Source organism: Salvelinus sp. IW2-2015, linkage group LG4q.2 (assembly GCF_002910315.2).
Source record: "Salvelinus sp. IW2-2015 linkage group LG4q.2, ASM291031v2, whole genome shotgun sequence".
Classification (NCBI taxonomy): Eukaryota; Metazoa; Chordata; class Actinopteri; order Salmoniformes; family Salmonidae; genus Salvelinus; species Salvelinus sp. IW2-2015.
In genome coordinates, this window is record NC_036843.1 from 14,776,323 (window position 1) to 14,803,505 (window position 27,183).

Genomic DNA, 27,183 nt, shown 5'->3' on the forward strand with positions numbered 1-27,183 from the left:
TCTAGGGAAAAGTCACTTGGGGCCCAGAGAGGGGAGGAGAATGGCAGTGTCTGGAYCCATTGTATTACCCCTCTGATGTGTTGAACTTATCTTTCATGGTATATGACCTAGAGAAACACTCCCCTTTCTGAGCTTGTCCAGGAGGAGGTGTATTTGAGATGGGAGTATCTAGAATTGACAATTGATATATGCCATTGGATGAGGTAATGTTTTGGTACCAAGCACGAGATTGGAACCTRYTTTTAGGAGACCAAACTGAARGATAATTTATAGCTAATGCTATCTAGCTATGGGATACTCCTCTTTCAAGTAAAAGGTTCTTTGTGAACTGTTACTAAGATCTGTGGTTCGTCATGTAAGTTAGGAGGGGGTGTATCTTGGCTATAAAAGATTCTAAGAATTGTGTTGTAAGGACTCTCAGAGAATTCATTTATAGACACTGAATTGATCTGAGAGTCAAAAAGGGCTGTGGTGTGTTAGGGTTGCGTCAATCAAATCTGGTATCAGGATAAATGTGATGCAGAGTCACTGAATATACTATAAGTACTTTTATTAAACTCAAGCGATAAATGGTAAATGCAATTTTCGTATATACGGGTTCACTGTAACACCACGCAGGGCAGAACAGAGATCTAACTTATTCTTACAAAGTTCTTCTTATATACTCTGACAGAAATAGTTCCCGCTTCTGAGCTGGCCTGTCAGAGTAGAGGCTGAGTGTGGTTTAGACTTACTCAGCCTATCGTTGGCGCACAGGCTGGTCCCAGCCCCCAGGCGCTCCAGCTGTCAGGCGTTGCTGTTGTCATGCAGATTACCTATGTGCCCATACCCTAGATACTGAGGCCACAAGCTTAGTTCCTGTTTTCGTGTCCTCATTTAACACAGTCTGTTCTGCAACATTGTTTTCTATGCATGTGTCAATAGCTCAACATACTGTTCCCGCCCAAGGTTAACCACAGCCTCTCAGCTAGTCACACTATCTGGTGCAAAATGTTACTTCCAGCACATGATTCCCATGATAGGCCAAGCATATTTTCAACCCTCACAGGTGAAGCTCATATATAATTAAAGATGGACTTTATAATATAACTCTGACGTGTGTGTGGTTTGCTCTCTCATCATTGAGTAATACATGAAATTACCACGACATTTGGTGGCAGCGGCGGGATGTGAATCTTCACTCGGTGACCGTTCCTGACGATCTAGGTAAATAAATAGTGCACGAGGGATCCCTCAAACTTGGGATCTCAGGGAAACCACACTTCGGGAACGAAGTAGATGGACCAACCTTTGATCTGAGAGGCAGCGAGCCGAGTGGATACCACATCTCGAACTGAGGTTTATTTTAAAGAAAGAGGTGAGCGAACCACACACACTTGAAGTCGAGTTTTTAGATAAGCCTCTGTTACGTGGGCTCTGAGTGTATTCCTTTGAAAGAGAGGGTACCTTGGAGGCGTAAACAGGGCCGAGTCAGAGGAGAGTAATCTGAAAGTTTGCGGACTCAAAGAATACTCTGCTATTGTTCGGTTGCGGGCGACTAGAGCCGTCCCGACACTGAATTGATCACAGTGGGGATTGGTGCYGTCTGTGGGGGTGAGGGGCCAGGGTGACTGTGTGTTCTGTGTGAAACATGGTACTTGGTGAAGCCCTATTGGGAGAAGGACCTCAGTCTGTGTGACTGTCTAAGTGACCCTCAGAAGTGGTGAATTCCAATTATTTTAAATGTGCTAGCCAGGTATGCCCTGGGTTACTCTGTGTGAGTACTTTGTTATGGAATCACTAGGTAATATTTGTAGGAGCGTTCTATGTGAGCGGGGTTAGGTTGACTCTGTGTGGGTAACCTTTTAATTATGTTCTGATGTTCTGTGTGAACATCTGACCAATCCTATGTGGGGGATCCTTAAAGTTCTGTGTGAGTACCTAAGCATTTCTCACGTTTTATATGGATTCTGTGAATATATGAAAACATGATAAATTGTATGTGTGTATAATCGATTACTAGAGATTTGATAAAGTAATGCTGAGAATATAATTAGATACAATTTAAACCACCTATTCGTAGACGTATGTAGGTTTTGAGTTGGTATCTTTAATGAATAATTTGATAAAGATAAGGTTTTAAGCACTATTAAACTAGTCTACAAAATCTGGGAAATTGAGCTCTAGAAACTGATTAGAGTGTCCACTTTTGGTTATTTTACCCTAACGATGGAACTATAAAACATTTATTGGATTATCTCCGTCTGGGTGCAACATTTGAAATAAAACTGCCCTTATGGTCTGAAAATGTTTTGTTTTTTCTTCCCAGTATGAGAGGAGTTGCGGGATTTATTGAATAAACCGTTTTCCATAAATTAGAGCGAATTAAAATGGAATCTCGACGTAATTTATAATGTCTTACAAAGCCTAAGGTTTCCATCAAACTAATTATCATTGCGTGATTAATGTGATGTAGTAAAGTAACGTTGCATGAGTAAACATAATCTTATTTTATATTAAAATGCGCAAGATCTGTTTCCTAGTCTATAAATGTTGATTTTATTCTTTGACTGCTAATCTATTAATTTGGCATGGGAGAATCATAGCTGGAATAATGCTTGGACCTTTAAATTAGGGCTATTTTTCAGAGAATTGTCTTAGTCATTCAAATAGCATTGGTGGTTCAGTGGTTAAAATAGCTCCCTTCCAAGCTGGAGACCCGAGTTTGTTTCCCGGCAAATGCTCTGACTAAAATCAGAGTTTTTGATTGTAATTCAACTATTTGTATGTTTTGCCTGGAAAGATACGGTCGCTAGTGTTTGTATAAGATATAAACTGAACGTTTTAATGAGCTTGTTTGGTTCAAATTGAAAGAAAGGATAAATAGAATTTTTTAATAGATTGTTAAGGTTAAATTGATAGACTAATTCATTCAAAATAATAGCGAAGCGAATTTCGATGCAAGACGGTGTCTGTTGCCTAAATGATCTGCTGGAATAATCCATTGAGTCATATTTAAATTACTGTATCATAGAGGAGACAGTTACCTAAATTAAAGAAATTCTAAATAATAGCGGAGAGATAATGGCGATAGAGTAGTGCCGACCGAAATGTTTTTCATTCTTTAGGATTGACTGACATATGTTATAAATTTAGCGGTGCGTGTTATTTTTAAAGTCTTGGACATTTCATAAGTGGAAAGAGGAAAGAGAAGAGAAAGTGGTAAAGTTTGGTTTTAATCTTACGATAAGAGGTAAGACAACGTTGTTGGCAGAGGGGTATATTTTTGCCCAACAGAAAGAAAGAAAAATAGGATATGTTAAGCTGAAAGTGATTTAGGTGTGAGTAAGGAAACATTGTGATAATGTATTCTGATGGTTATTGATTCTTGGTTTGATTGTTTATTTAACACCAGTGAATTTGAGCAGGAAAGTTCATGTAGTCTAACATTGTAATCTGTTTCAATTACGTGGCACAATGTCAGGTCATTAAAGTTGATTGCAGGTTGGGTTAATTTAATTTTTTCAGGGACAGTGCATCACTAATCACAGTTGTGTGTGTGTCTAATGGCAGGGTATTCCAGACATGGGAAGCTCTCACACTGAAAGCAGATTGACTAAAAAGGTACTTTTTCTTAAGGGAACTATACAGTCATTTCTCATGCCGGATCTTGTGGATCTGTTGCAATAAGGTTTGGGTTTTCTGTTTAAAAAAGTACTGAGACAGAGGGAGCCTGGACATTTAGAATCTTGAATACAAGATATTCAGTGTATTGTGTATTGCATAAGATTTTTTCCAACTCAGGAGCTTATGCTTTCTATAGCTATTGGGTTTCCTATCAAGTTTGAGAGCCTGTTGCAGAAGACTGAATGGGTATTAATGTTGAAAAAGCAAGCTTGGGCCATACTAGTAAGGTAGTATGTTAAGTGGGGGAGTATCATAGATTTTAATTATAGTTTTGTTACATCTATAGTCAAAACAATTTCATATGTTTTGGGAAATTAGCTAGGTTGAATTTGGTTATTTGAGCTTTTCCCCTGATACATCGACATCTGTCTCAGGGGCATCAGTTGTTGTTTTTTGAGGAACATGCAGACTGTGTTTTATTTTTTATTTTTTTTAGATGTAAACATGAGTCTCTGGGAAAGTTTGTCATCTGAACCATTATAGTAGTGAGTTCTTGTGTAGTTTGTTGTTTGTTATTTGCATGAATTTATCACTGTATTATCTGCATACTTTGGAACTTCAGACCCTGTACAGACAGAAGGAAGATCATTGATGTAGGAGCTGAACAGTATTGACCTTTGGGGAATAAAAACCTTGTAGATATGAGTGGGAAAAAGTTAGATTTGATTTTTACGCTGATGAGACAGCGCCAACTGTTGAAAGATTTTAGATTTGTTAAAAAGATCAGGATAGTTTTTACTAAACATATCAACAGGTTGCAATGATTAAAGTGCTGATTAAATGGGTTATGGTTTTGTTTATTTGTTTAATGTTTATTGTTTATTTTAGGTGTTGATTTTACTTAATTAAACATTGTATTATCTGATGTGTTTGAGTAGGATTCTTTCTTCCGGGACGTTTGGAAGTTATCTAAAGTATGTAAGTTAAAAGGAGACATGGGAGAACACGTCTACATTTTTATTAAATGCCTGGGATTAAATATCACTGATTCCTTACGCTGAGAAATGTACTACATTTGCGACAGAGGGAAGAATTATCATTAGGTTTTGTTTATAGTTAACTTTTGGGTTTCTGTATCGGTGTAGTATAATGAATGCTAACGAAGTGTTTTGTGTTTTTTCTGGGATAATGGGGGTGTCATTGTCTCTCTGAAATGTTTCCTGGGACTATAATCTTGGGGAGAGTGAGTGAGAGAGGCCTACCAAATTGAAAAGGGCCTGGAAGTTTTTGTGTGTTTTTACCTTAAGGTTTGCAAATACACACACACAAAACATTTGTTATGACTATTTGTTAGTGTTTAAAAAAAAATAATACTATGTTTGATTTGTTTTAGAAATTTCCTTTGGGTTTGGTGCAAAGGTATCTTAAAGGGGCACGCACGCACATGGAATTTTTATGAGTTTTGATTTTCTGAGTTTTTAAACACATGAATTATTTTGATAAAGGAATGTTCTGGGAACATGGGATGCAACATGTAGGTAGATGTTTGACTATTTTTGTAATTTGAAATTAATATAGTAAAAAAAAGACTTCTTTGAAGGGTTTGGTATGACCTATGACCTTTATCATAACTTTCCGTTGTGGCTTGATCACCCTCATTGGAAAGCCATTTGGATAATGAATTTATGGTCATTTGTAATACGGATTTCAAGGTAATTTGTGTAATTGAAAAATATAGTTCTTAGCCATATTAACTAAGGCTGTTTTAATTCTATTTTCCTATGACCATATGGGTTAAAACTATTTTCTTTGTGGAGTTTTTCAGAGTAGTGATTTTAATTGGATTAGGTTATTTGAAATTTTGTTTTATCTTTTGTACTAGTAGTAGTTTTGTTTTATACATTCCTCTCATACTGAGAGATGTGTTAAAAAAGTGGGGGAGGATTCAGTTCTTTGAGGTTTTGGATTGAAGTTTATACACCTTGAGTGATATGTGAAGGAGTGTATTGTATTGTTGTGTTTGTTCTGTTCTATTCCCGATGGGTTATAGGTCTAACTTCCTGATCCTTTGGCTCTACGATGGAGTTAACAGTGTGATGGGGAGTATAAACCAATTTGAAAGAATAGTTTCAATAGAATGTGTGGATATTCTCTTTGAAATATGTTTAGAATTGTATTAAGAATAATTGGTAAAAGTAATAATTTATCATGTAGTTAATGAACTGAACTAAACTGTTGTTCTGATCTGTTCTTTCGAGGTTATCATGAAAAGTGACATCAGACGGTATCTTAATGCATGGAAGAGATAATTGGACCGAACAGTGTGTGTACCTCAAAACCCCCTCTAACTGGCTGAAGAAGAGTGACAAAGGCGTTGAATAAGGCCCTGTCTGGACCACTTCTACCGGGAGAAAGGAACCAATCCAGAAATCGGTGTACAGTATCCGATCTAAGCTATCAACTGCTTTTCTCTCATGTTTCTCTAGGGGGTGTGAGAGGAGTCCACGTGGAGTGAGCATGGAGAGAGATCTGTTCTAAACTTTTCTTATGTTGCTGGTATACTGGTTGACGAATGGACAAGACATAATTCAACTAACATCAAGGCGGTGACCCGTTCCTGTAGGTTCATGCTCTACAACATTCGCAGAGTACGACCCTGCCTCACGCAGGAAGCGGCGCAGGTCCTAATCCAGGCACTTGTCATTCCCGTGGATACTGCAACTCGCTGTTGTGGGCTCCCTGCTTGTGCCATTAAACCCCTACAACTCATCCAGAACGCCGCAGCCCGTCTGGTGTTCAATTTTCCAAGTTCTCTCACGTCACCCCGCTCCTCCGCTCTCTCCACTGGCTTCCAGTTGAAGCTCGCATCCGCTACAAGACCATGGTGCTTGTCTACGGAGCTGTGAGGGAACGGCACCTCCGTACCTTCAGGCTCTGATCAGCCCTACACCAAACAAGCACTGCGTTCATCCACCTCGGCCTGCTCGCCTCCTACCTCTGAGGAGTACAGTTCCGCTCAGCCCAGTCAAAACTGTTCTTGCTCTGGCACCCCAATGTGGAACAAACTCCCTCACGATCGCCAGTCACGGACGTCAATCACCACCTTCCGGAGACACCTAACCCCACCTCTTTAAGGAATACTAGGATAGGATAAAGTAATCCTTCTAACCCTCCCCCCTTAAGAGTTAGATGCACTATTGTAAAGTGGTTGTTCCACTGGATATCATAAGGTGAATGCACCAATTTGTAAGTCGCTCTGGATAAGAGCGTCCTGCTAAATGACTTAAATGTAATGTTATGAGTGGTAAAGGTGAGACATTGAAATTGGACATTATCATGGCCATCCACTTTGAACTGTAAAAGTTATCTGAAGAAGAACGAAAAGGACGCCAGAATCAGTGCCTGAAGGAGGGAGTTGATCAACTGTGCCAATAAAATAGGTTTAGACTTTTGGGGGTATCAGGTTGATTGTAGAGGTCTACACCACGTAAAATTAGAGTAATTTAGATTAAGAATGCATTGAGATACTGATCTGATTATAAATCGTGATTAAAAGTTAATAGTAGAATTATGGGATAATTATACTGAATGTTAATATGATGTAAATTCTGCACATATTGATGTGTGTTAATTGAGTTTTTACTTTGAGTGATAAGACAATTGAATCACTGAGGAATGTCATTCTAATTTTGGTTGGATAATTAGTTGGGTTGAAGATATGATTTGGAATATGAATGATTTCCCTGACCTATTCTCTCTTTCTGAGCATAAGGACTGAGAGGGAAGACTGTCCTATATGTTGTGATGAGGCCTGTGTTAGATACTGGTTCTCATGTAACTTAGGGAGCATTTCTATGTTCTGTTTTTATTTGTATTTTCTCAACAATGGATTATCTGTGTGATTAAACTTGTGGAAGTCTGTTTTATAGAATAAGGTTGTAAACTTAGTTTCAGAAGGGAGAAAGCTTACATATAAGCTAAGGTACTTGACAATGAAGGGATTTGATTCTTTATTTTCTTTTAAATATTGATTCATTTTTTAAAATGCATATACTCTGCAACTACTGTTAGATAAATGTGTAAAGTTAATGTTCTGATTCTCCAGAAGGGACAGTGTCCCTTGAGAGGGGAATGTCATGGCTGAATCAGAATTAGTTAGGTAACATAGATAAATAAAATGTTTTATTTATCTTCATATTATGCTTATGTGGGATACTTGTCAGTTAGAATGTCTCTTTTTGGACTATACTGTGGGCAGTTGCATTGGCCTTTCTCTCTAGGGAAAAGTCACTTGGGGCCCAGAGAGGGGAGGAGAATGGCAGTGTCTGGAYCCATTGTATTACCCCTCTGATGTGTTGAACTTATCTTTCATGGTATATGACCTAGAGAAACACTCCCCTTTCTGAGCTTGTCCAGGAGGAGGTGTATTTGAGATGGGAGTATCTAGAATTGACAATTGATATATGCCATTGGATGAGGTAATGTTTTGGTACCAAGCACGAGATTGGAACCTCATTTTAGGAGACCAAACTGAATGATAATTTATAGCTAATGCTATCTAGCTATGGGATACTCCTCTTTCAAGTAAAAGGTTCTTTGTGAACTGTTACTAAGATCTGTGGTTCGTCATGTAAGTTAAGAGGGGGTGTATCTTGGCTATAAAAGATTCTAAGAATTGTGTTGTAAGGACTATGGTGAAGCTCATATATAATTAAAGATGGACTTTATAATATAACTCTGACTTGTGTGTGGTTTGCTCTCTCATCATTGAATAATACATGAAATTACCACGACAGGCTACATACAAACACCGGTTAGTCACGCTGATTGAGGTAGTATGTACATGTAGATATGGTTAAAGTGACTATGCTTATATGATGAACAGAGAGTAGCAGTAGCGTAAAAGAGGGCTTTGCGGGTGGTGGGTGGGACACAATGCAGATAGCCCGGTTAGCCAATGTGCGGGAGCACTGTTTGGTCGGCCCAATAATCTTTCTCAGATTATTACCAATCCCACAAGGTATGACTCCAAACACCCAGAAAAGGCTACTCTTCTTGATGTTATTCTCACAAATAATCCTGATAGGTATCAGTCTGGTGTTTTCTGTAATGACCTTAGTGATCACTGTTTTACAGCCTGTGTTCGTAATGGCTGCTCAGTGAAACAACCTGTCCTGATTTGTTATAGACACTTGCTAAATAACTTTAATGAGCAAGCCTTCCTTCATGAACTGGCCTCTGTAAAATGGTATAGAATCAGCTTGATCCCCTCTGTCGAAGACGCTTGGACCTTCTTTTTTTATATTTTCAGTGTTTTTTTTAACAAACACGCCCCATAAAGACAATGCAAATTATAAACGGTTCAGCCCCTGGTTCGACCGTGATCTTGCAGAGTTAATCCACCTCAAGAATTGCATTTGGCGAAAGGCTCGGCACACACATACTCAGGCTGACTGGCTCTCGTTCAGGCAAATGAGAAAGAAGTGCACTCAGGCTATCCGGAAGGCCAAAGTTAGTTACTTTAAGGGGCAGTTCTCTCTCTGTGGGTCTAACCCCAAGAAGTTCTGGAAAACGGTTAAAGACCTGGAGACTCAGAGCTGCCCATGTCCCTTAAAGTTGATGATGTGGCTGTTACTGACAAGAAGCACATGGCTGAGTTCTTTAATCACCACTTCATTAAGTCAGGATTCCTATTTGACTCAGCCATGCCTCCTTGCACATCCAATATTTCCTCATCTCCCACCCCTTCTAATGTGACTATCCCCAATGCTTCTCCCTATTTTTCCCCTGGCCCGCTAGAAAGTTTCTCCCTGCAAGCAGTCACCAAGTCTGAGGTGCTAGAGGAGCTCCTGAAACTTGACCCCAAAAAAACATCTGGGTCAGATGGTTTAGACCCTTTCTTCTTTAAGGTTGCTGCCCCTATCATCGCCAAGCCTATCTCCAAATGTTTTACCTCTCTCCTTTCTGGGGAGGTTCCTATTGCTTGGAAGGCAGCCACGGTTCATCCTTTATTTAAAGGGGGAGATCAAGCTGATCCTAACTGTTATAGGCCTATTTCTATTTTGCCCTGTTTATCAAAAGCGTTGGAAGAATTTGTCAATAATCAACTGACTAGCTTTCTTGATGTCTATAGTATTCTCTCTGGTATGCAATCTGGTTTCCGTTCAGGTTATGGATGTGTCACTGCAACCTTAAAGGTCCTCAATGATGTCACCATTGCCCTTGACTCTAAGCAATGTTGTGGTGCTATTTTTATTGACTTGGCCAAAGCTTTTGATACGGTAGACCATTCCATTCTTGTGGGCCGGCTAAGGAATATTGGTGTCTCTGAGGGGTCTTTGGCCTGGTTTGCTAACTACCTCTGACAAAGAGTGCAGTGTATAAAGTCAGAAAATCTGCTGTCTCAGCCACTGCCTGTCACCAAAGGAGTACCCTAGGCTCAATCCTAGGCCCCACGCTCTTCTCAATTTACATCAACAACATAGCTCAGGCAGTAGGAAGCTGTCTCTCATCCATTTATATGCAGATGATACAGTCTTATAGTCAGCTGGCCCCTCCCCAGATGTTGTGTTAAATGCTCTACAACAAAGCTTTCTTAGTGTCCAACAAGCTTTCTCTACCCTTAACCTTGTTCTGAACACCTCCAAAACAAAGGTAATGTGGTTTGGTAAGAAGAATGCCCCTCTCCCCACAGGTGTGATTACTACCTCTGAGGGTTTAGAACTTGAGGTAGTCACCTCATACAAGTACTTGGGAGTATGGCTAGACAGTACACTGTCCTTCTCTCAGCACATATCAAATCTGCAGGCTAAAGTTAAATCTAGACTTGGTTTCCTCTATCCTAATCGCTCCTCTTTCACCCCAGCTGCCAAACTAACCCTGATTCAGATGACAACATGCATTCAAAGACTTTACTGAGTTACAATTCATATAAGGAAATCAGTCAATTGAAATAAATTCATTAGGCCCTAATCTATGGATTTCACATGACTGGGAATACAGATATGCATGTTGGTCACAGATATCTTTAAAAAAAAAGATAGGGGTGTGGATCAGAAAACCAGTAAGTATCTAGTGTGACAGCTATTTGCCTCATGCAGCGCGAGACATCTCCTTCGCATAGAGTTGATCAGGCTGTTGATTGTGGCCTGTGGAATGTTGTCCCACTCCTCTTCAATGGTTGTGCAAAGTTGCTGGACATTGGCGGGAACTGGAACACAATGTCGTACACGTCATACCAGAGCATCCCAAACATGCTCAATGGGTGGTGACTTGTCTTGTGAGTATGCAGGCCATGGAAGAATTTAGACATTTTCACCTCCCAAGAATTGTGTACAGATCCTTGCGACATGGGGCTGTGCATTATCATGATGAAACATGAGATGATGGCAGTGGATGAATGGCACGACAATGGGCCTCAGGATCTCACCACAGTATCTCTGTGCATTCAAATTGCAATCAATAAAATGCAATTGTGTTCATTGTCCGTAGCTTATGCCTGCCCATACCATAACCCCACTGCCTCCATGGGACACTCTGTTCACAATGTTGACATCAGCAAAACGCTCACCCACGACGCCATTCACGCTGTCTGCCATCTGCCCGTTACAGTTGTGATAAAGGAATCTATATGTTTAAAGTAATGACTAAAGGATTCCACCCTGAAATCATATAATTGTATGAAATGTGTTAAGAGTAATAATTCCATAATGTGTGTGACTAGACCATTGTGTTACTATTTCGCAATATGAGCTGGGTAGAGTTGAGACATTCAAGGCCAACTGAACTGTCGACTTGTTATAACTCAAACTGACAACAGGAAAGAGGCCCCTTCCAAGGCTCCTATAATCTAGGGAGGAGAGGAACGGCTAGAAACTGCCAGGCTGGTAGAAAAGTGATAAACTGTGTGTGTGTGTGTGTGTGTGTGTGTGTGTGTGCGTGCGTGCGTGCGTGCGTGTAGATGGGGGTGGGCGTTATAAAATGACTGTTTGCATTTTTGACTTCAGAGTACTCTCTGAATAAAGGATTGATCTATTGCAGACTGGTGGCTTTGTCTAATTCTTCATTAACCAGGGTCTTACAAACTTCTGGGAATTGGTCAAAGCTATAGTGATAGTTGAGTTCAACCATTGGGATAAAATTTCTCGTGACAAGTTGAAACCAGGATTAATCCATGAAGATCACACTTCTCCAGCTTGCCAGTTGCCATCAAAGGTGAGCATTTGCCCACTGAAGTGGGTAATGACGCCGAATTGCAGTCAGGTCAAGACCCTGGTGAGGACGACGAGCACGTAGATGAGCTTCCTTGAGACAGTTTGACAGTTTTTGTAGAAATTCTTCAGTTGTGGTCTCAGACAATCCCGCAGGTGAAGAAGCCAGATGTGGAGGTTCTGGGCTGGTGTGGTTAAACAAGTTCTGCGGTTGAGGCCGGTTGGACGTAGAGCCAAATTATCGAAAATGACGGAGGAGGCTTGGTAGAGAAATGAACATTCAATTATCTGGCAACAGCTCTGGTGGACATTTCTACACTCCCTCAAAACTTGAGACATCTGTGGCATTGCGTCACATTTTTGTTGTCCCCAGCACAAGGTACACCTGTGTAATGATCATACTGTTTAATCAGCTTCTTGATATGCCACCTGTCAGGTGGATGGATTATCTAGGCAAAGGAGAAATTCTCACTGAATTGGATGTAAACTAATTTGTGCACAAATTTGCGCAAATTAATATTTTTGTGCGTATGGAAAGATGGTAGATACTTTCTCTTGTTGCTGGGTCTCTTTTTGTAGCTGTTGTATTATTTAAGTTTAATGATTTTAAAATGTGCAATAATCATAATTCTGTCTCAGTGTGGTGTTCCCCAAGTGGACATTTTATGTATTTTATGTAACAAGAGTGGTGTGGAGGTGGACGAATGGATCATGATAACAAATTGAAATTGGTGAGCCCATATTCCACCATTAGAATGTATACAACAGAAACAAAGCTTGAACTGGCTACCTCTTAGTCCAAATGCTTAACTAATGGGGGTAGAATCAGAGCAAAATAGCCTAACAAATGAATGTTTATCATTTTCAGTCACAGATAAAAGGAAGATGACAACATGAAGCGGATGAGAGAAGAGAATTGGAAAGCAGAGGAGCTGTGACAGATGTGGACAGCCAAAATAAGCATATTTCCACAATGAACTAAAAGTTCTTAACCTCAAGACTGTGATGTAGAGCGCATGTTCCACCAGTTTCATGTGAAAGCAGAAYACCAAGATTATCTACGGTTCCTTTGGTGGGAGAACGGAGATCTAGAGTCTCAACCCTCAGTGTATCGTATGAAGGTCCATTTGTTCGGCGCAGCTTCATCTCCTGGTTGCGCCAACTATGGTCTCAAACATCTTGCTGCCGAAGAACGAGGAAGCTTCAGCGAGAGGTATATCCAGTTCATAGAAAGGAACTTTTATGTTGATGATGGGTTGATGAGCGTATCGTCTGAAGCTGAAGCGGCCCAGCTGGTGAAAGAAGCAAGAGAGCTTTGCAGCATCGGCAAACTCCGGTTGCACAAGTTTATCTCTAACAGCAAGGAAGTTATAGCCACAATTCCCAAGGAAGAACGTGCCGAGGGTGCCAAAGACCTGGATATGGCTCTGGGTGAACCACACATGGAGAGAGCGCTTGGTGTACTGTGGTGTGTCGCATCAGACGAGATCCAGTTTAGAGTAGTTGTCAAGGAACGCCCACTCACAAGAAGAGGAGTATTGTCTACAGTAGCCTCTGTATATGATCCGCTTGGGTTTGTGGCACCCTTTGTCCTGGCAGGGAAGCAGATCGTGCAGCAGATGTGTCGTGACAAGATCGACTGGGATGACCCCCTTCCAGATGACCTACGTTCCCAGTGGGAATTCTGGCTCCAATGTCTACAAATCTTGTCTGAAGTAAGGATTCAACGAGCCTACTTGCCATCAAGTTTCAAGGAGGTGCAGAGTTATGAGCTCCATCACTTCTCCGACGCTAGTACCTCAGGTTATGGAGAGTGCTCATACCTCAGAACAATCAAGACAGAAATGGAATAAAGACAGAAGAAACGCAAGGATTAATGACATTGTCATCTTGCAAGATGATACTGCACCACGCAACCAGTGGAAATTGGCAAAAGTTACAGAAGTGTACCCGAGACAGGATGGCCGGGTGAGAAGATTCAAGTTACTGATCAGCGACTCAACCCTGGATGAGAGAGGTAAACGCATCACCAAACCCACCTATCTGGAGAGGCCCATCCATAAGACAGTCACCCTCCTGGAAGCCGATCAAGAAACCTGCAGACCCCTTTCACAGAAATCACCGGTGATTGGTGGGAGTGTAACTGCCAGTTAGACTTACAGGTTATGTCGTTGTTTTGTGTTTGAATTGTGTAACTGACAGTTAGACTTGCAGGTTGTCGTTGTTTTGTGTTTGAATTGTTTACGTGTCCGCTGTGCGGGGAAATGATAAGAGAAGCGGAACTACGTAGCTAATAACTGTTGTAACGGGGATCCTTATTGTAGCAACACACTTTTGGAGGGAAGGCAATCCCGCGCTGTGTTAGCTAAGTTTTCATGTCATCGGGTGTAGTTCATAAAGTTTGAAGCGTATATGTTAGGATGGTAACGTTATATAATAATTAAGGATGAAGCGTGACTTCATGCCAGGAATAATAAGTGTGAAGCTTGATTACCTCCCTTCTGTAATAAGCAGCCAATGAGGTATTTTTCCTTTATTCATGTGTTTAATCTAATACTGTTATAGCGCCAGCTAAACTGTTTTTGTATGTAAGCACTTCAGAGTTATACCAAGCTAATAAGTCACTCGTAAGATAAGGTTGTAAGAGTGTGCTTAACTGTATTTTCATTTACTTTATAGTTCTCACGGAAGGTGATAATTCTGACTAAATCTACAGAATAAAGCCGCCAGTTAAAATCAAGGAACGGTTGTGCTCGTGGTTACTGGAGGGAGCTACAACTGGTAGCTTGTCACTCCACAGAGATCCTCTCTGCTCCACATAGGTTACCAGCCAGTCATTTAATCTAAGACAAAATACAAGTGGGCTCTGAACATCTAAACAATATCCATTTTTACCATGCAATTTCCAGAACATGCACAATGACAATGTTGTAAATCAGGCCTGGGCAATTATTTTCCATGGAGGGACACATTAGAATATATTTTTGCCATCGCAGGCCAGAATCATATTACAAGATAATACATCATGTGTATGACTGTGTTGACAGATATTTCTACTGTAAATCACATCCAGATATGCTACATATTTTACTTTTTTAACATGCACAGAAATAAACCACATACATGTTCTCCTTTTGGTAGGTATTTTCATTATTAAACATGCAATGAACTACACGGAGGGAAAAGTACACTGTGCATTCAGCACCACGGACAGAACTCTTGCACAAAAGGTATGCACACAAATATGAGAGAGAGAGTGCTCAACATTACATTTAAACTACTCAATCGGTGTGAGGAGTGAAGTCTCTGATGGGCATTGACTAGAGCAATGGTCAGGTATAGTTCCTGACGTCGCTATGCGGAGGATTGCTGAGTCAGTAAGAGATGATCTGTGCCTCGACTTGTTATATTTCATAACAGAAAATGTATGTTCACATACATAGGTTGACCCAAACAGTACAAACATCTGAGCATGTCTACCAATCTTTGGAAAGTTTTGTTCATCGAGAGATGCATAGAACCTCGTCAGTGTCATTGTTTTGAATAGTTCTCCAATCACTGCATCAGACTGAAGATCGATAAGCTCAAATTGCATGTCAGTGGGAGCGTTATCCACATTGAAGGTGAAAGGAGAGGAAACAAACAGCATGTCATTTTCCAACACTTTGAAATCCTCAAAACGACGAGAAAACTCACCGTTCAAAGCACGCAGCAGCGATGTATACTTCTCCCGTTGGTCATCTGATAGGGAACAGACTAGTAGTGTCGGGAAGGGGGGTGAGATTGTTGGCTTCTACTTGGCGGGTCAGGAGTAATTTTCCCTTGATGGCTTTGACAAGGCTGTACATCTGATGTGAAATAATGCCCTTTCCTTGCAGTTTGGAATTCAGTTCATTCATGAGGGCCATGTCCACAGTGAAGGCAAAAATCTACATATTTTCATTTGCAAAATCTCAGCAATCTCCGACTTCAGGTTCCACAGTCTTTTAAGCATCTCCCCCTAACTCAGCCATCTGAAGTTTGTGTGGTAGGGGAGATATGCATGACCCGACTGTCTCTTCCAACAGTGAGACAAACTGCCTGTAGTTTTAAGATTTTGCGCTTATGAAGTTTACCCCTTCAGTGACTATCCACAACAGGACTCATTTTCAGAACACATTTATAGAGCACCTCCTAATGAATAATGCAATTCAGGAAAATACTATTCTGATCTGGGTTCTGCTCAGCTACTTGATCTTGTATCCTTTTCAAAAGACCAACGTTTTTTTCTGTCAAGTTTGGGCACACAAAGGCCACTGGATAACTTTTCAAAACTCAGTCCCAGCTTTGCCACACTTATTAACCTCCTCCGATAAATATTTCCCTGTGGTTGTGCTCTTCATTGACCGCACTGAAGCAAGCTCCTCTGTAATGTCAAAGTCTGTGTTTATGCCTCGTAAGAATATCAACAACTGCGCCGTGTCATGTGCATCACTGCTCTCATCCAGGGACAAGGAGAAATCATTTACCTCGTCTGTCAGTTGTTCCATATTCTCTGCGATGTCCTCAACACGCTGTGTCACTGTTCGTCTCGACGGGTAAACATTTTCAAACAGCTCTTTCTTGTCGGGGTAAAGTATTGCTGCAGTCAATTAAACATTCTTTAAAGAATTCGCCCTCAGCGAATGGCTTGCTATGTTTAGCAATTTTGTTGGACAATTCCATCGTTTGCGGAATGCAATTTTGTGAAAAGTCCTTGCTGCTTTTGCAACTGAGAAAGCAACTCTTTCGATGCACTTGCACTCCGCTCAGAAGACATATTCCTATATTTCTCTGCATGCTTTGTCTGGAAGTGTCGGGGTAAGTTGTAGTCCTTCAAGACAGCGACGCAATCTTTGCACACAGCTTTCCCTGATACCTCAAATAGTTCGATGTCCACACTTGCTGGAAAACCCTTCATTGTCTACTTTACCTTTCATTGAAAAACAATTTTTTGCGCAATTTCTAGCTTGCTACGACGTGTAACTGTGACGTGTGTCAGCCTGTCAGTCACCGTCTGTCCTCGTGCAGTTGTTATTGTTGGGACTTAAATCTTTACAAAGGCTGTAATTCATTGGGCTTTTAATTTTTCAAAACTTTACTATTGCAAATTCTCTGATCTGCGCATGATTCCGTGGGCCGTATTGAATCAAGTCACGGTCCGCAGGCCTTTGCCCTGGCCTGTTGTAGATATTTCTTTTTTGTGATACTTCAGTTCCTCCAGGAATTATTTTTTCTAAATTGACCGCTATCTTTCACTGGTTGACATTCACTTGATCTTAATTTTACTCAAGATAACACAGTATGAGGGTGAGTTCTGTTAATATTTATTTTAAGAAAATGGCTACATGAGTCAGTTTACTTACAAAAAACACAAGCAAGGAAGGGGTAACATTAAAGTTTTAGAACATGAATGACAAACAATACAGCATCAAGACACTATCAAACATGTATCAGTCTTTCTGCAACAGAGCCATCCTTGTGTTAGAGTGCGTGTGCATGAGTGATATTAAATATATGTCATTGTGATCATGAAAAAGGAAACTTGTGATTCTGTCATAGAACAGTCCTTTTGTCGTCAAGGTGACACTCCTAAGCAACCTCCACTACCTGCCGTAGCTCTTCGATTAGCGGTACGAGCTCCTTCTCCAGATTGATGATCAAACCTACATACAACATCAGTTAAGCTTGGATAACCCTTCAGAATTCTGTACTTTTCATCCTCATTCATGCAGAGATGATAAGGAGAGAACTTTCTTACCGGTGTTAGCAGTACTGCTTGCGATGAAACTGATCACCAACGGCAGCCGGTTAAACTGCACAATCTGGCAAAAGGAGAGCCAATCAAACAAGGCACAACTTAACATTCAGAAAATATTCCAACTTTCCACATTTTGTTACATTACAGCCTTATTCTAAAATGGATGAAATATACCCCATAATGACAAAGTGAAAACCGGTTTAAAAATGTTTTAAATATTTAAAAAAAATATATATATTTACATAAGTATTCAGACCCTTTGAGATTCAAAATTGAGCTCCGGTGCATCCTGTTTCCATTGATCATCCTTAAGCTGTTTCTACAACTTGATTGGAGCCCACCTGTGGTAAATTCAATTGATTGGACGTGATTTGGGAAAGGCACACCTGTCTATAGAAGGTCCCACAGTTGACAGCGCATGTTAGAGCAAAAACCAAGCATTGAAGGTCCCCAAGAACAGTGGCCCCCATCATTTTTAAATGAAGTAGTTTGGAGCCATCCAGACTCTTCCTAGAGCTGGCCACCCGGCCAAACTGAGTGATTGGGGGAGAAGGGCCTTGGACAGGGAGGTGGCAAAGAACCTGATGGTCACTGCCAGAGCTCCAGAGTTCCTCTGTGGAGATGGGAGAACCTTCCAGAAGGACAACCATCTCTGCAGCACTCTACCAATCAGGCCTTTATAGTAGAGTGGCCAGACAGAGGCCCCTCAGTAAAAGGCATACGACAGCCCGCTTGGAGTTTGCCAAAAGGCACCTAAAGGACTCTGACCATGAGAAACAAGATTCTCTGTTCTGATGAAACCAAGATTGAACTCTTTGGCCTAAATGCAGAGTCACATCTGGAGGAAACCTGGCACCATCCCTACGGTGAAGCATGGTGGTGGCAGCATCAAGCTGTGGGGATGTTTTTCAGTGGCAGGGACTGGGAGACATATCAGGATCGAGGGAAATATGAATGGAGCGAAGTACAGATATCCTTGATGGGATGCTCTCCATCCAACCTGACAGAGCTTGAGGATCTGCAGAGAAGAATGGGGAAAAACACCAAATACAGGTGTGCCAAGCTTGTAGCATCATACCCAAGAAGATGTGAGGATGTAATCGCTGCCAAAGGTGCTTCAACAAAGTACTGAGTAAAGGGTCTGAATACTTAGGTAAATGTGATATCTGATTTTAGTTTTTAATACATTTACAAAAATGTCTAAACCTGTTTTTGCTTTGTCATTATACACTGCTCAAAAAAATAAAGGGAACACTTAAACAACACAATGTAACTCCAAGTCAATCACACTTCTGTGAAATCAAACTGTCCACTTAGGAAGCAACACTGATTGACAATACATTCACATGCTGTTGTGCAAATGGAATAGACAAAAGGTGGAAATTATAGGCAATTAGCAAGACACCCCCAATAAAGGAGTGATTCTGCAGGTGGTGACCACAGACCACTTCTCAGTTCCTATGCTTCCTGGCTGATGTTTTGGTCACTTTTGAATGCTGGCGGTGCTCTCACTCTAGTGGTAGCATGAGACGGAGTCTACAACCCACACAAGTGGCTCAGGTAGTGCAGCTCATCCAGGATGGCACATCAATGCGAGCTGTGGCAAGAAGGTTGCTGTGTGTCTGTCAGCGTAGTGTCCAGAACATGGAGGCGCTACCAGGAGACAGGCCAGTACATCAGGAGACGTGGAGGAGGCCGTAGGAGGGCAACAACCCAGCAGCAGGACCGCCTACCTCCGCCTTTGTGCAAGGAGGAGCACTGCCAGAGCCCTGCAAAATTACCTCCAGCAGGCCACAAATATGCATGTGTCAGCATATGGTCTCACAAGGGCTCGAGGATCTCATCTCGGTACCTAATGCAGTCAGGCTACCTCTGGCGAGCACATGAGGGCTGTGCGGCCCCACAAAGAAATGCCACCCCACACCATGACTGACCCACCGCCAAACCGGTCATGCTGGAGGGTGTTGCAGGCAGCAGAACGTTCTCCACAGCGTCTCCAGACTCTGTCACGTCTGTCACATGTGCTCAGTGTGAACCTGCTTTCATCTGTGAAGAGCACAGGGCGCCAGTGGCGAATTTGCCAATCTTGGTGTTCTCTGGCAAATGCCAAACGTCCTGCCCGGTGTTGGGCTGTAAGCACAACCCCCACCCGTGGACATCGGGCCCTCATACCACCCTCATGGAGTCTGTTTCTGACCGTTTGAGCCGACACATGCACATTTGTGGCCTGCTGGAGGTCATTTTGCAGGGCTCTGGCAGTGCTCCTCCTTGCCACAAGGCGAGGTAGCGGTCCTGCTGCTGGGTTGTTTTGCCCTCCTACGGCCTCCTCCACGTCTCCTGATGTACTGGCCTGTCTCCTGTAGCGCCTCCATGCTCTGGACACTTCGCTGACAGACACAGCAAACCTTCTTGCCACAGCTCGCATTGATGTGCCATCCTGGATGAGCTGCACTACCTGAGCCACTTGTGTGGGTTGTAGACTCCGTCTCATGCTACACTTAGAGTGAAAGCACCGCCAGCATTCAAAAGTGACCAAAACATCAGCCAGGAAGCATAGGAACTGAGAAGTGGTCTGTGGTCACCTCCTGCAGAACCACTCCTTTATTGGGGGTGTCTTGCTAATTGCCTATAATTTCCACCTTTTGTCTATTCCATTTGCACAACAGCATGTGTGATTGACTTGGAGTTACATTGAGTTGTTTAAGTGTTCCCTTTATTTTTTTGAGCAGTGTAGGTTGTGTAGATTGAAGGGAAAATACAATTGAATCCATTAGAGTAAGGCTGCAACGTAAAATGTGGAAAAGGTCAAGGGGTCAATACTTTCCAAATGCACTGTAGGTCAGTGTTTCTCAAGGTATTCCCGGGGAGCCCCAGGGAATGCGCACTCATTCTAGCCCAGCACTAACACCTGACTCAACTAATCACCAAGTCTCCCCAGGCAACAATGTCAATTGTTAGTTCTAGATTTAACTTACCTGGTATGTGTTATAGTAGCAGATGATGCTCTTGTTTTTGGAGAGCCCTAGCTTACTGCCCTGGTCAGTGGCCAATGCAAAAGTGGAGAGGAAGCCTGGCCGTAGCGCATATTCCGGTGCATTATCGTTTGCCACTGAAGGATAAAATATCAGGTACACTGAGCACAACACATTGGAACATGGATAAGAAGAGGTCAACTAAATTACCTCGTTTTTAGAACAGAACAGTTGTGAGGGAGACCTACCTTTGATAACTGGGACACCATCCCTGTCTGTCACTACAATTGCATGAAGACCCTCAACACTGGTGGATAAGGAGAAAAAGAGCAGCACTTGACATAAGACTTAACGCCAGTCCATGGTGAGGGACATTTCTAATTAACTCCAACGGAGTGGAGCATAGACCAGACTTTATGGAATTCAGCTCAGACTACATTGAGTCGCCCAAGGTCAATACTTGAAAAACGTCAATTATGAAACACTTACCTTGTACCTATGTTTGTCCTCCATACTTAAAAAAACATTAATCAAATACAACCTACTGTTTCCTTGTTGGCACATGTACATTTGCAAAGTCGGTGGCTGTATTTAATTAACGTTATTGGAAAAATATGGATTTCAAAGAAAGACCGGCAACTACAGAGGACAAACATAAATACAAGGTAAGCATTTCATTATTTAAGTATTGACCTTGGGCAAATCAATGTAGTTGGAGTTGAATTGCACAAAGCCTAGTCTCTGCTGCACTCGGTAGGTGGAGTTCAGAAACATCCTTCACCGTGGAGTTTAGTCTGCTACACATGACATAATTCTTTAAGTCAAACGAACTCATTAGGTTTCAGCAACAGAAGAATCACAATGAACACACCATATTCATACAACCAACATACCTTGGTAGCTGTTTGTACAAGTATCTCTTCAAGTCCTGCAACAAATGTCAATGTGTTAGCCCAAAGCAATTTGTTACACGAGTGTAGCTAGCTATAGCTTCATCTGGCTAGATGGATATAGCCAATTAGTGATTGTGCTCAGAGAATTGATACTTACATCAGCCATGGTGGAAATTTATTTTATTCCTTCAATTACTAAAATAGAGAACTGAATTATGGCAAGGGTGTCTAACGCTAAAGAATATCAGCAGGTATTTTTGTGCTCTCCCAAGCTTCCCCTGACTTGTTGACAGCTAACGTTAGCTAGCTACAGTACGCTATAACCAGCTGATAACGTGGAAGGTTACGTAATGTTAGCTAGCTGAACTTGGTTGTTTTTAATATGTACCTTATTAACAAAATGTCATTTTCACTAGCTACAAGGTATGACAATCTTTATCGAATACTTTTAGAATGCACTGTGTTGGTTACCTTATTGAATTGTTTTACTTGGCACAAAATCTTCGATGTTTTTCTGACTCAGCTTGAGCACAAGGAAATCACATGACTGACTTGTTCAGCTAGGAAGAGGCGAATCGAGAGGATTTACTCAGCCCAAATTGTTACTGCGTGCGATAAGCCCTTTTTGTATGGTCTATGAGAGAGTGCCCAATTACGTAAGGCTTATTTGATCGAATATACGTTTCGTAATGTTTAGGCTCTTACAAATGTACTAATATAAGTGGATGCAAATTGAATTCCGGCAAATTTGATAAAAAACAACTTAGTTGTGCATGTGGTTGACACGGGTATCTGCCCTCTAATTGGTTAGAATGGTCCCACCTGATCTCGCCGCCTGCCTTCCATCTTGGTCAAGTCAGTGCCATCTGCGACCCTTGGGACGTCCCTACTCTAAACCTAACCTTAACCCCTACCCAAACCTTAACCATAACCCTTACCTTAACTATTTTAAATGTAAACTTCAATGGGGTAGGGACGTCCCAAGGATTCCGGATAGCATTGACTCCTCCATATTTGAGGACATGTATTGCCATTGTTAGAGCGGTCACTCAACTATCTTGTCAATATAATAGATCATCTTTGACTTGACCCATGTTGAGCCAGCAACATCCGGGTTACGCTGTTCGAAAATGTTTCAAAATAAGAGCCCTGTCAACAGTGGAAATTGTTAATTCTGTTCTGTAGCACCGAGTATCCAAAACCATTGCATTTCTGCAAATGGATGTAATGTGCATTACCAAACCTCCAAACCTAGCTGAATGAAAAAGAAAAAAGAGCGCAATTAAGAAATAGATTAAATAGAAAGTGGGCTACTTAGTCTGCTTCTCAGGGTTTGTCATTCCCCAAGTTTAAATATAGTAAACTATTTATAGTACATCCCCACATAGGCGTCAACTTTTCTTCCCAAACTCTCCCTTGACAACATAATAAGAGGTCTTGCTGAGAATTTACCTCAAGGTTTGAAATCTGAATTTAGCAATAAGGCTCTGTGTGGGATGTGATTGTACTTTAATGAAGTGAATAGACTCTGGTTGATTTCACAGGCATACATATTTCTGTTGGCTGTTTCTTATGCATGTCTATTTAGTGTTGCTACTAGGCCACTGGTGCTGTGACTGTAAACAGACTTTCAATGGGCTGGTACAGGCCTCCAGATCCAATCAAATATGTGCTGATGAGACCTCATTCTATTGAGATAAGCAATCCCAGTTACAAAATATGATCTTGCCTTATCAGTTTGAGTGAAATCTTAAGGATACCTGGCTTGCTATTTCTGCTGTAGTGTGAGTATGCTGTTGACCAAAGGATAAAGCGCAATAGCTATTTGTATTATCATTTGTAGTTTATGTAATTGTGATTTGGTTGACAACTAGTTTTGTGATATGTGAGACTCAAACTGAGCACCACTCCTCAAAAGGCTAGCCCCTCACTTCATTCTACTGTTACAGTCATGATCTTTATCTAATCATCTCTGCCTACTCTATAGCAATGGGGGACTTTCAGCAATTTGAACAGGGCTTCTACCAGTCAGGGTATTACATCGATGACCAGGGACAGGTGGCCTACGACTATGGCAATGGCTATGACCATAACCCAGAGTATGAGGATGAGTAAGTATATGGGGTAAACTCTACATTCCTAAACTCTTCATTCAACTTTTGAACTGGGATTGGGAAGATTTGAATGTGTCAATAAGTCTAACTCATAATATATAATTTTGTTTTCTTAAGGTCAATTACATTATGCCATGATAGAAAGGGAGATGTACAATGGGGGCACATCCCTCACATCTTCCCCTACTTTTTTGAAAGGAAAGTAGATACATTTAGCCAGTAAGATTTTTGTTTTGTTATTAGTGGCATAGATGTGTCCATGCCTGGTGTGTTCACCCCCTCTACGGGCCAGGCCTTCCAGCCTTCAAAGCCTGCTGGGACATATCAATACACAGCTGGAACAGATGGATCATTTGAAGAGGAGCCTCCGTTGCTGGAGGGTAAGACCTGAGTCACGAGTACTGCTCTAACTGCTGGTTTATTCAACACATTGTTTTATCTCCGGATTAAATCTTTAACAGAAATCAAATTAAATAAGTAACATATTTCAATGTGAAAGTGTATATGAGTCTTCTCATATTCACATCTGTTTTTATTCCTCTGTTTTGTATTTGTGTAGAGCTTGGCATTAATTTTGAACACATATGGCAGAAGACGTTGACAGTGCTGAACCCTATGATGCCAGCAGATGGCAGCATCATGAATGAGACCGACCTGACGGGCCCTATTCTGTTCTGTATCGCTCTGGGTGCCACTTTACTTATGGTGAGGAACCTCCGGAGCAGCTCATGTCCGTGTGTGTGTGTGTGCGGCACGTTTTCACAGCCCAAGTCATCATGAGACACTATTCAAATAAAAAGCATTTGTAGCTATGTAAATGTGCATGTACTGTACTGAAAACATTTACTCTTTTATGTAGGCAGGCAAATCCCACTTTAGCTATGTCTATGGGATCAGTGCCATCGGCTGCATGGCGATGTACACCCTGTTGACCCTGCTGAGTTCCCTGACTGTATCCTATGGCTGTGTAGCCAGCGTTCTGGGCTACTGCCTCCTACCCATGGTGGCACTATCTGCATTCGCAGTCATCTTTTCCCTACAGTGAGTAGGCCTATCCAGTCCAGAAAAAATAAAAAGGTTGCCTAAATAATATTGTGTAAAACAACTAAGATTGGCTCATCTTGATTTATTTTCTGTCATGTCCTTTGTTGTAACTTTTTTGAAATCTTACTTGATTTCCATCCAGAGGGATCATTGGAACTATCCTGGCCTTGCTGGTGATTGGCTGGTGCAGTTTCTCAGCTTCCAAGATCTTCATCTCCACCCTGGCTATGGAGGGCCAGCAGCTGTTGGTAGCGTACCCCTGTGCCCTGCTTTATGGAGTCTTTGCCTTGCTAACAGTGTTCTAAAGGCCACTACTGTCGCTGACTGTCAACAGAGATCACATTTGAGGCACTACATATCCCATATGGGTATCAGTGCGGTATATGGGTGTGAAAATAACATTGAGTTATAGTTATATAGAGTTGTATTCCTTTCTTTTTTGAAATGGGGACTGGTTTCTTCTTGGGGGTTACTTTACATTGTGAAAAATGTAATCTGGGTGTGTGATTGGTTGACATTTGTGCATTGGAATGTACCAAGAAATGTAATTTGAAATGTTACATTGTGTCAAAAGGCAATACTGACTTAAATTTGAATTATGGAACCAACAAAGACCATGTTTAAAAGCTATTCAACTTTATTTAATCTAAAAAAAAAAGAAGTATTTTTTTTACAGTAATCCAGTGTTTAAAAAAGAAAAACACTACACAACCAAAAGTATGTTTTACTCAATGTATGTGAACACCTGCTAGCTGAACATCTCATTTCAAAATCATGGGCATTAATATGGAGTCGGTAGTCGGTCGCCCATTTGCTGCTATAACAGCCTCCACTCTTCTGGGAAGGCTTTCCACTAGATGTTGGAACATTTCTGCTGGGACTTGCTTCCATTCAGACACAAGAGCATTAGCGTGGTTGGGCACTGACATTGGGCGATTAGGCCTGGCTCGCAGTCAGCGTTCCAATTCATCCCAAAGGTGTTTGAGGTCAGGGTTTTGTGCAGGCCAGTCAAGTTTTTCCACACTGATCTCGACAAACCATTTCCATATGGACCTCGCTTTGTGCACAGGGACATTGTCATGCTGAAACAGGAAAGGGCCTCAAAGTTGAAAGCACATAATCATCAAGAATGTCATTGTATGCCAACCTAAGAAAATGTCATTGTAGTGTTAAGATTTCTCTTCACTGGAACTAAGGGGCCTAGCTTGAACCATGAAAAACAGCCCCAGACCATTATTCCTCCTCCAACAAACTTTACAGTTGGCACTGCCATTCGGGCAGGTAGCGTTCTCCTGGCATCCGCCAAACCCAAATTTGTTCATTGGACTGCCAGATGGCGAAGCGTGATTCATCACTCCAGAGAACTGCTCCAGAGTTCAATGGCCGCTTGCTTTACACCACTCCAGCCGAAAGTTGGCATTCCGCATGGTGATCTTAGGCTGGTTTGCAGCTGCTCAGCCATGGAAACCCATTTCACAAAGTTCCGATGAACAGTCCTTGTGCTGACGTTGCTTCCAGAGACAGTTTGGAACTCAGTAGTGAGTGTTGCAAACGAGGACAGGCGATTTTAACAAATGCTGATGCTCCAAATACTCAACTAGTCTAAAGAAGGCCAGTTTTATTGCTTCTTTAATCAGAACAACAGTTTTCAGCTGTGCTAACAGAAGGGTTTTCTAATGATCAATTAGTCTTTTAAAATGATAAACTTGGATAAGTTAACACAACGTGCAATTGGAACATAGGAGTGATGGTTGCTGATAATGGGCCTCTGTGCGCCTATGTAGATATTCCATAAAAAATATGCAGTTTCCAGCTACAATAGTCATTTACAACATGAACAATGTCTACATTGTATTTCTGATCAATTTGATGTTATTTTAATGGACAAAAAAAATTGATTTTCTTTCAAAAACAAGGACCCTAAGTGACCCCAAATTTTTTAACGGTAGTGTATATCCCCCCAATAGAATCCCCATACATTAACGATGACAGCTTCTCCATCCTAGAGGGGGAGATCAACCATTTCCAGGCCCAGGGACATGTACTAGTCTGTGGCTACCTAAATGCCAGAACTGGACAAGAACCTGACACTCTCAGCACACAGGGGGACAAACACAAACACATAGTCAATGGTAGGCTTTGAGGAGACTCCTATGGTAGGTACTCCTACAGCTCATCCCTTGGCTGTAGATTACTGACTGTAGATTACTGACCTCAACCCAGACTCTCTCAGAGCGTTCACTGTCAGCCCACTAACACCTCGATCAGATCACAGCAAAATCACAGTCTACTTGAACAGAGCAATACTCAATCATGAGGCATGAAAGCCAAAGGAACTGCACAATATTAAGAAACGCTACAGATGGAAGGAAAGTAGGGTAGAAACCTTCCAAAAATCAATTAGGCAACAACAAATTCAAACCCCTTTAGACAACTTCCTGGACAAAACATTGCACTGTAATAGTGAAGGTGTAAATGTGACAGTAGAAAGCCTAAACAGTTTATTTTACCTTTCAGCTTCCCTATCAAATCTAAAAATGTCAAGCAGACAACCTAAGAAAATGA

The 27,183-nt window shown here is 41.5% G+C and overlaps 2 protein-coding genes and 1 long non-coding RNA gene across 8 annotated transcripts; 2 read left to right on the forward strand and 1 right to left on the reverse strand.

The window, feature by feature from the left end:
• The first annotated feature begins 11,814 nt into the window (after positions 1 to 11,814).
• On the forward strand, positions 11,815 to 14,944 carry LOC139027670 (uncharacterized). Its single transcript, XR_011479793.1, has 2 exons — positions 11,815 to 12,195; positions 12,685 to 14,944. It is a non-coding gene; the product is annotated as an uncharacterized lncRNA (long non-coding RNA).
• A 1,313-nt stretch (positions 14,945 to 16,257) lies between these two features.
• LOC111963386 (protein YIPF7) lies at positions 16,258 to 25,258 on the forward strand. 6 transcript variants are annotated; one of them, XM_023986794.2, is made up of 6 exons: positions 16,258 to 16,426; positions 23,448 to 23,571; positions 23,818 to 23,954; positions 24,134 to 24,279; positions 24,434 to 24,615; positions 24,761 to 25,258. In XM_023986794.2, the coding sequence occupies exons 2-6, from the start codon at positions 23,450 to 23,452 to the stop codon at positions 24,921 to 24,923; spliced, it is 750 nt and encodes a 249-aa protein (XP_023842562.1). In that variant the 5' UTR covers positions 16,258 to 16,426; positions 23,448 to 23,449; the 3' UTR covers positions 24,924 to 25,258. The 6 variants fall into 6 exon arrangements, with proteins under 6 accessions (XP_023842562.1, XP_023842563.1, XP_023842565.1 ...); XM_023986795.2 differs by having other exon boundaries at positions 16,258 to 16,393; XM_023986797.2 differs by lacking the exon at positions 16,258 to 16,426 and adding an exon at positions 16,459 to 16,655.
• Positions 17,140 to 22,022, reverse strand: lamtor3 (late endosomal/lysosomal adaptor, MAPK and MTOR activator 3). The gene is made up of 7 exons (XM_023986799.2): positions 21,932 to 22,022; positions 21,618 to 21,655; positions 21,461 to 21,495; positions 20,816 to 20,874; positions 20,571 to 20,704; positions 17,596 to 17,659; positions 17,140 to 17,500 (listed from the first exon to the last, which is right to left on the reverse strand). Exons 2-7 carry the CDS (start codon positions 21,624 to 21,626, stop codon positions 17,427 to 17,429), a joined length of 375 nt encoding a protein of 124 aa, XP_023842567.1. The 5' UTR covers positions 21,627 to 21,655; positions 21,932 to 22,022; the 3' UTR covers positions 17,140 to 17,426.
• Positions 25,259 to 27,183: the final 1,925 nt, after the last annotated feature.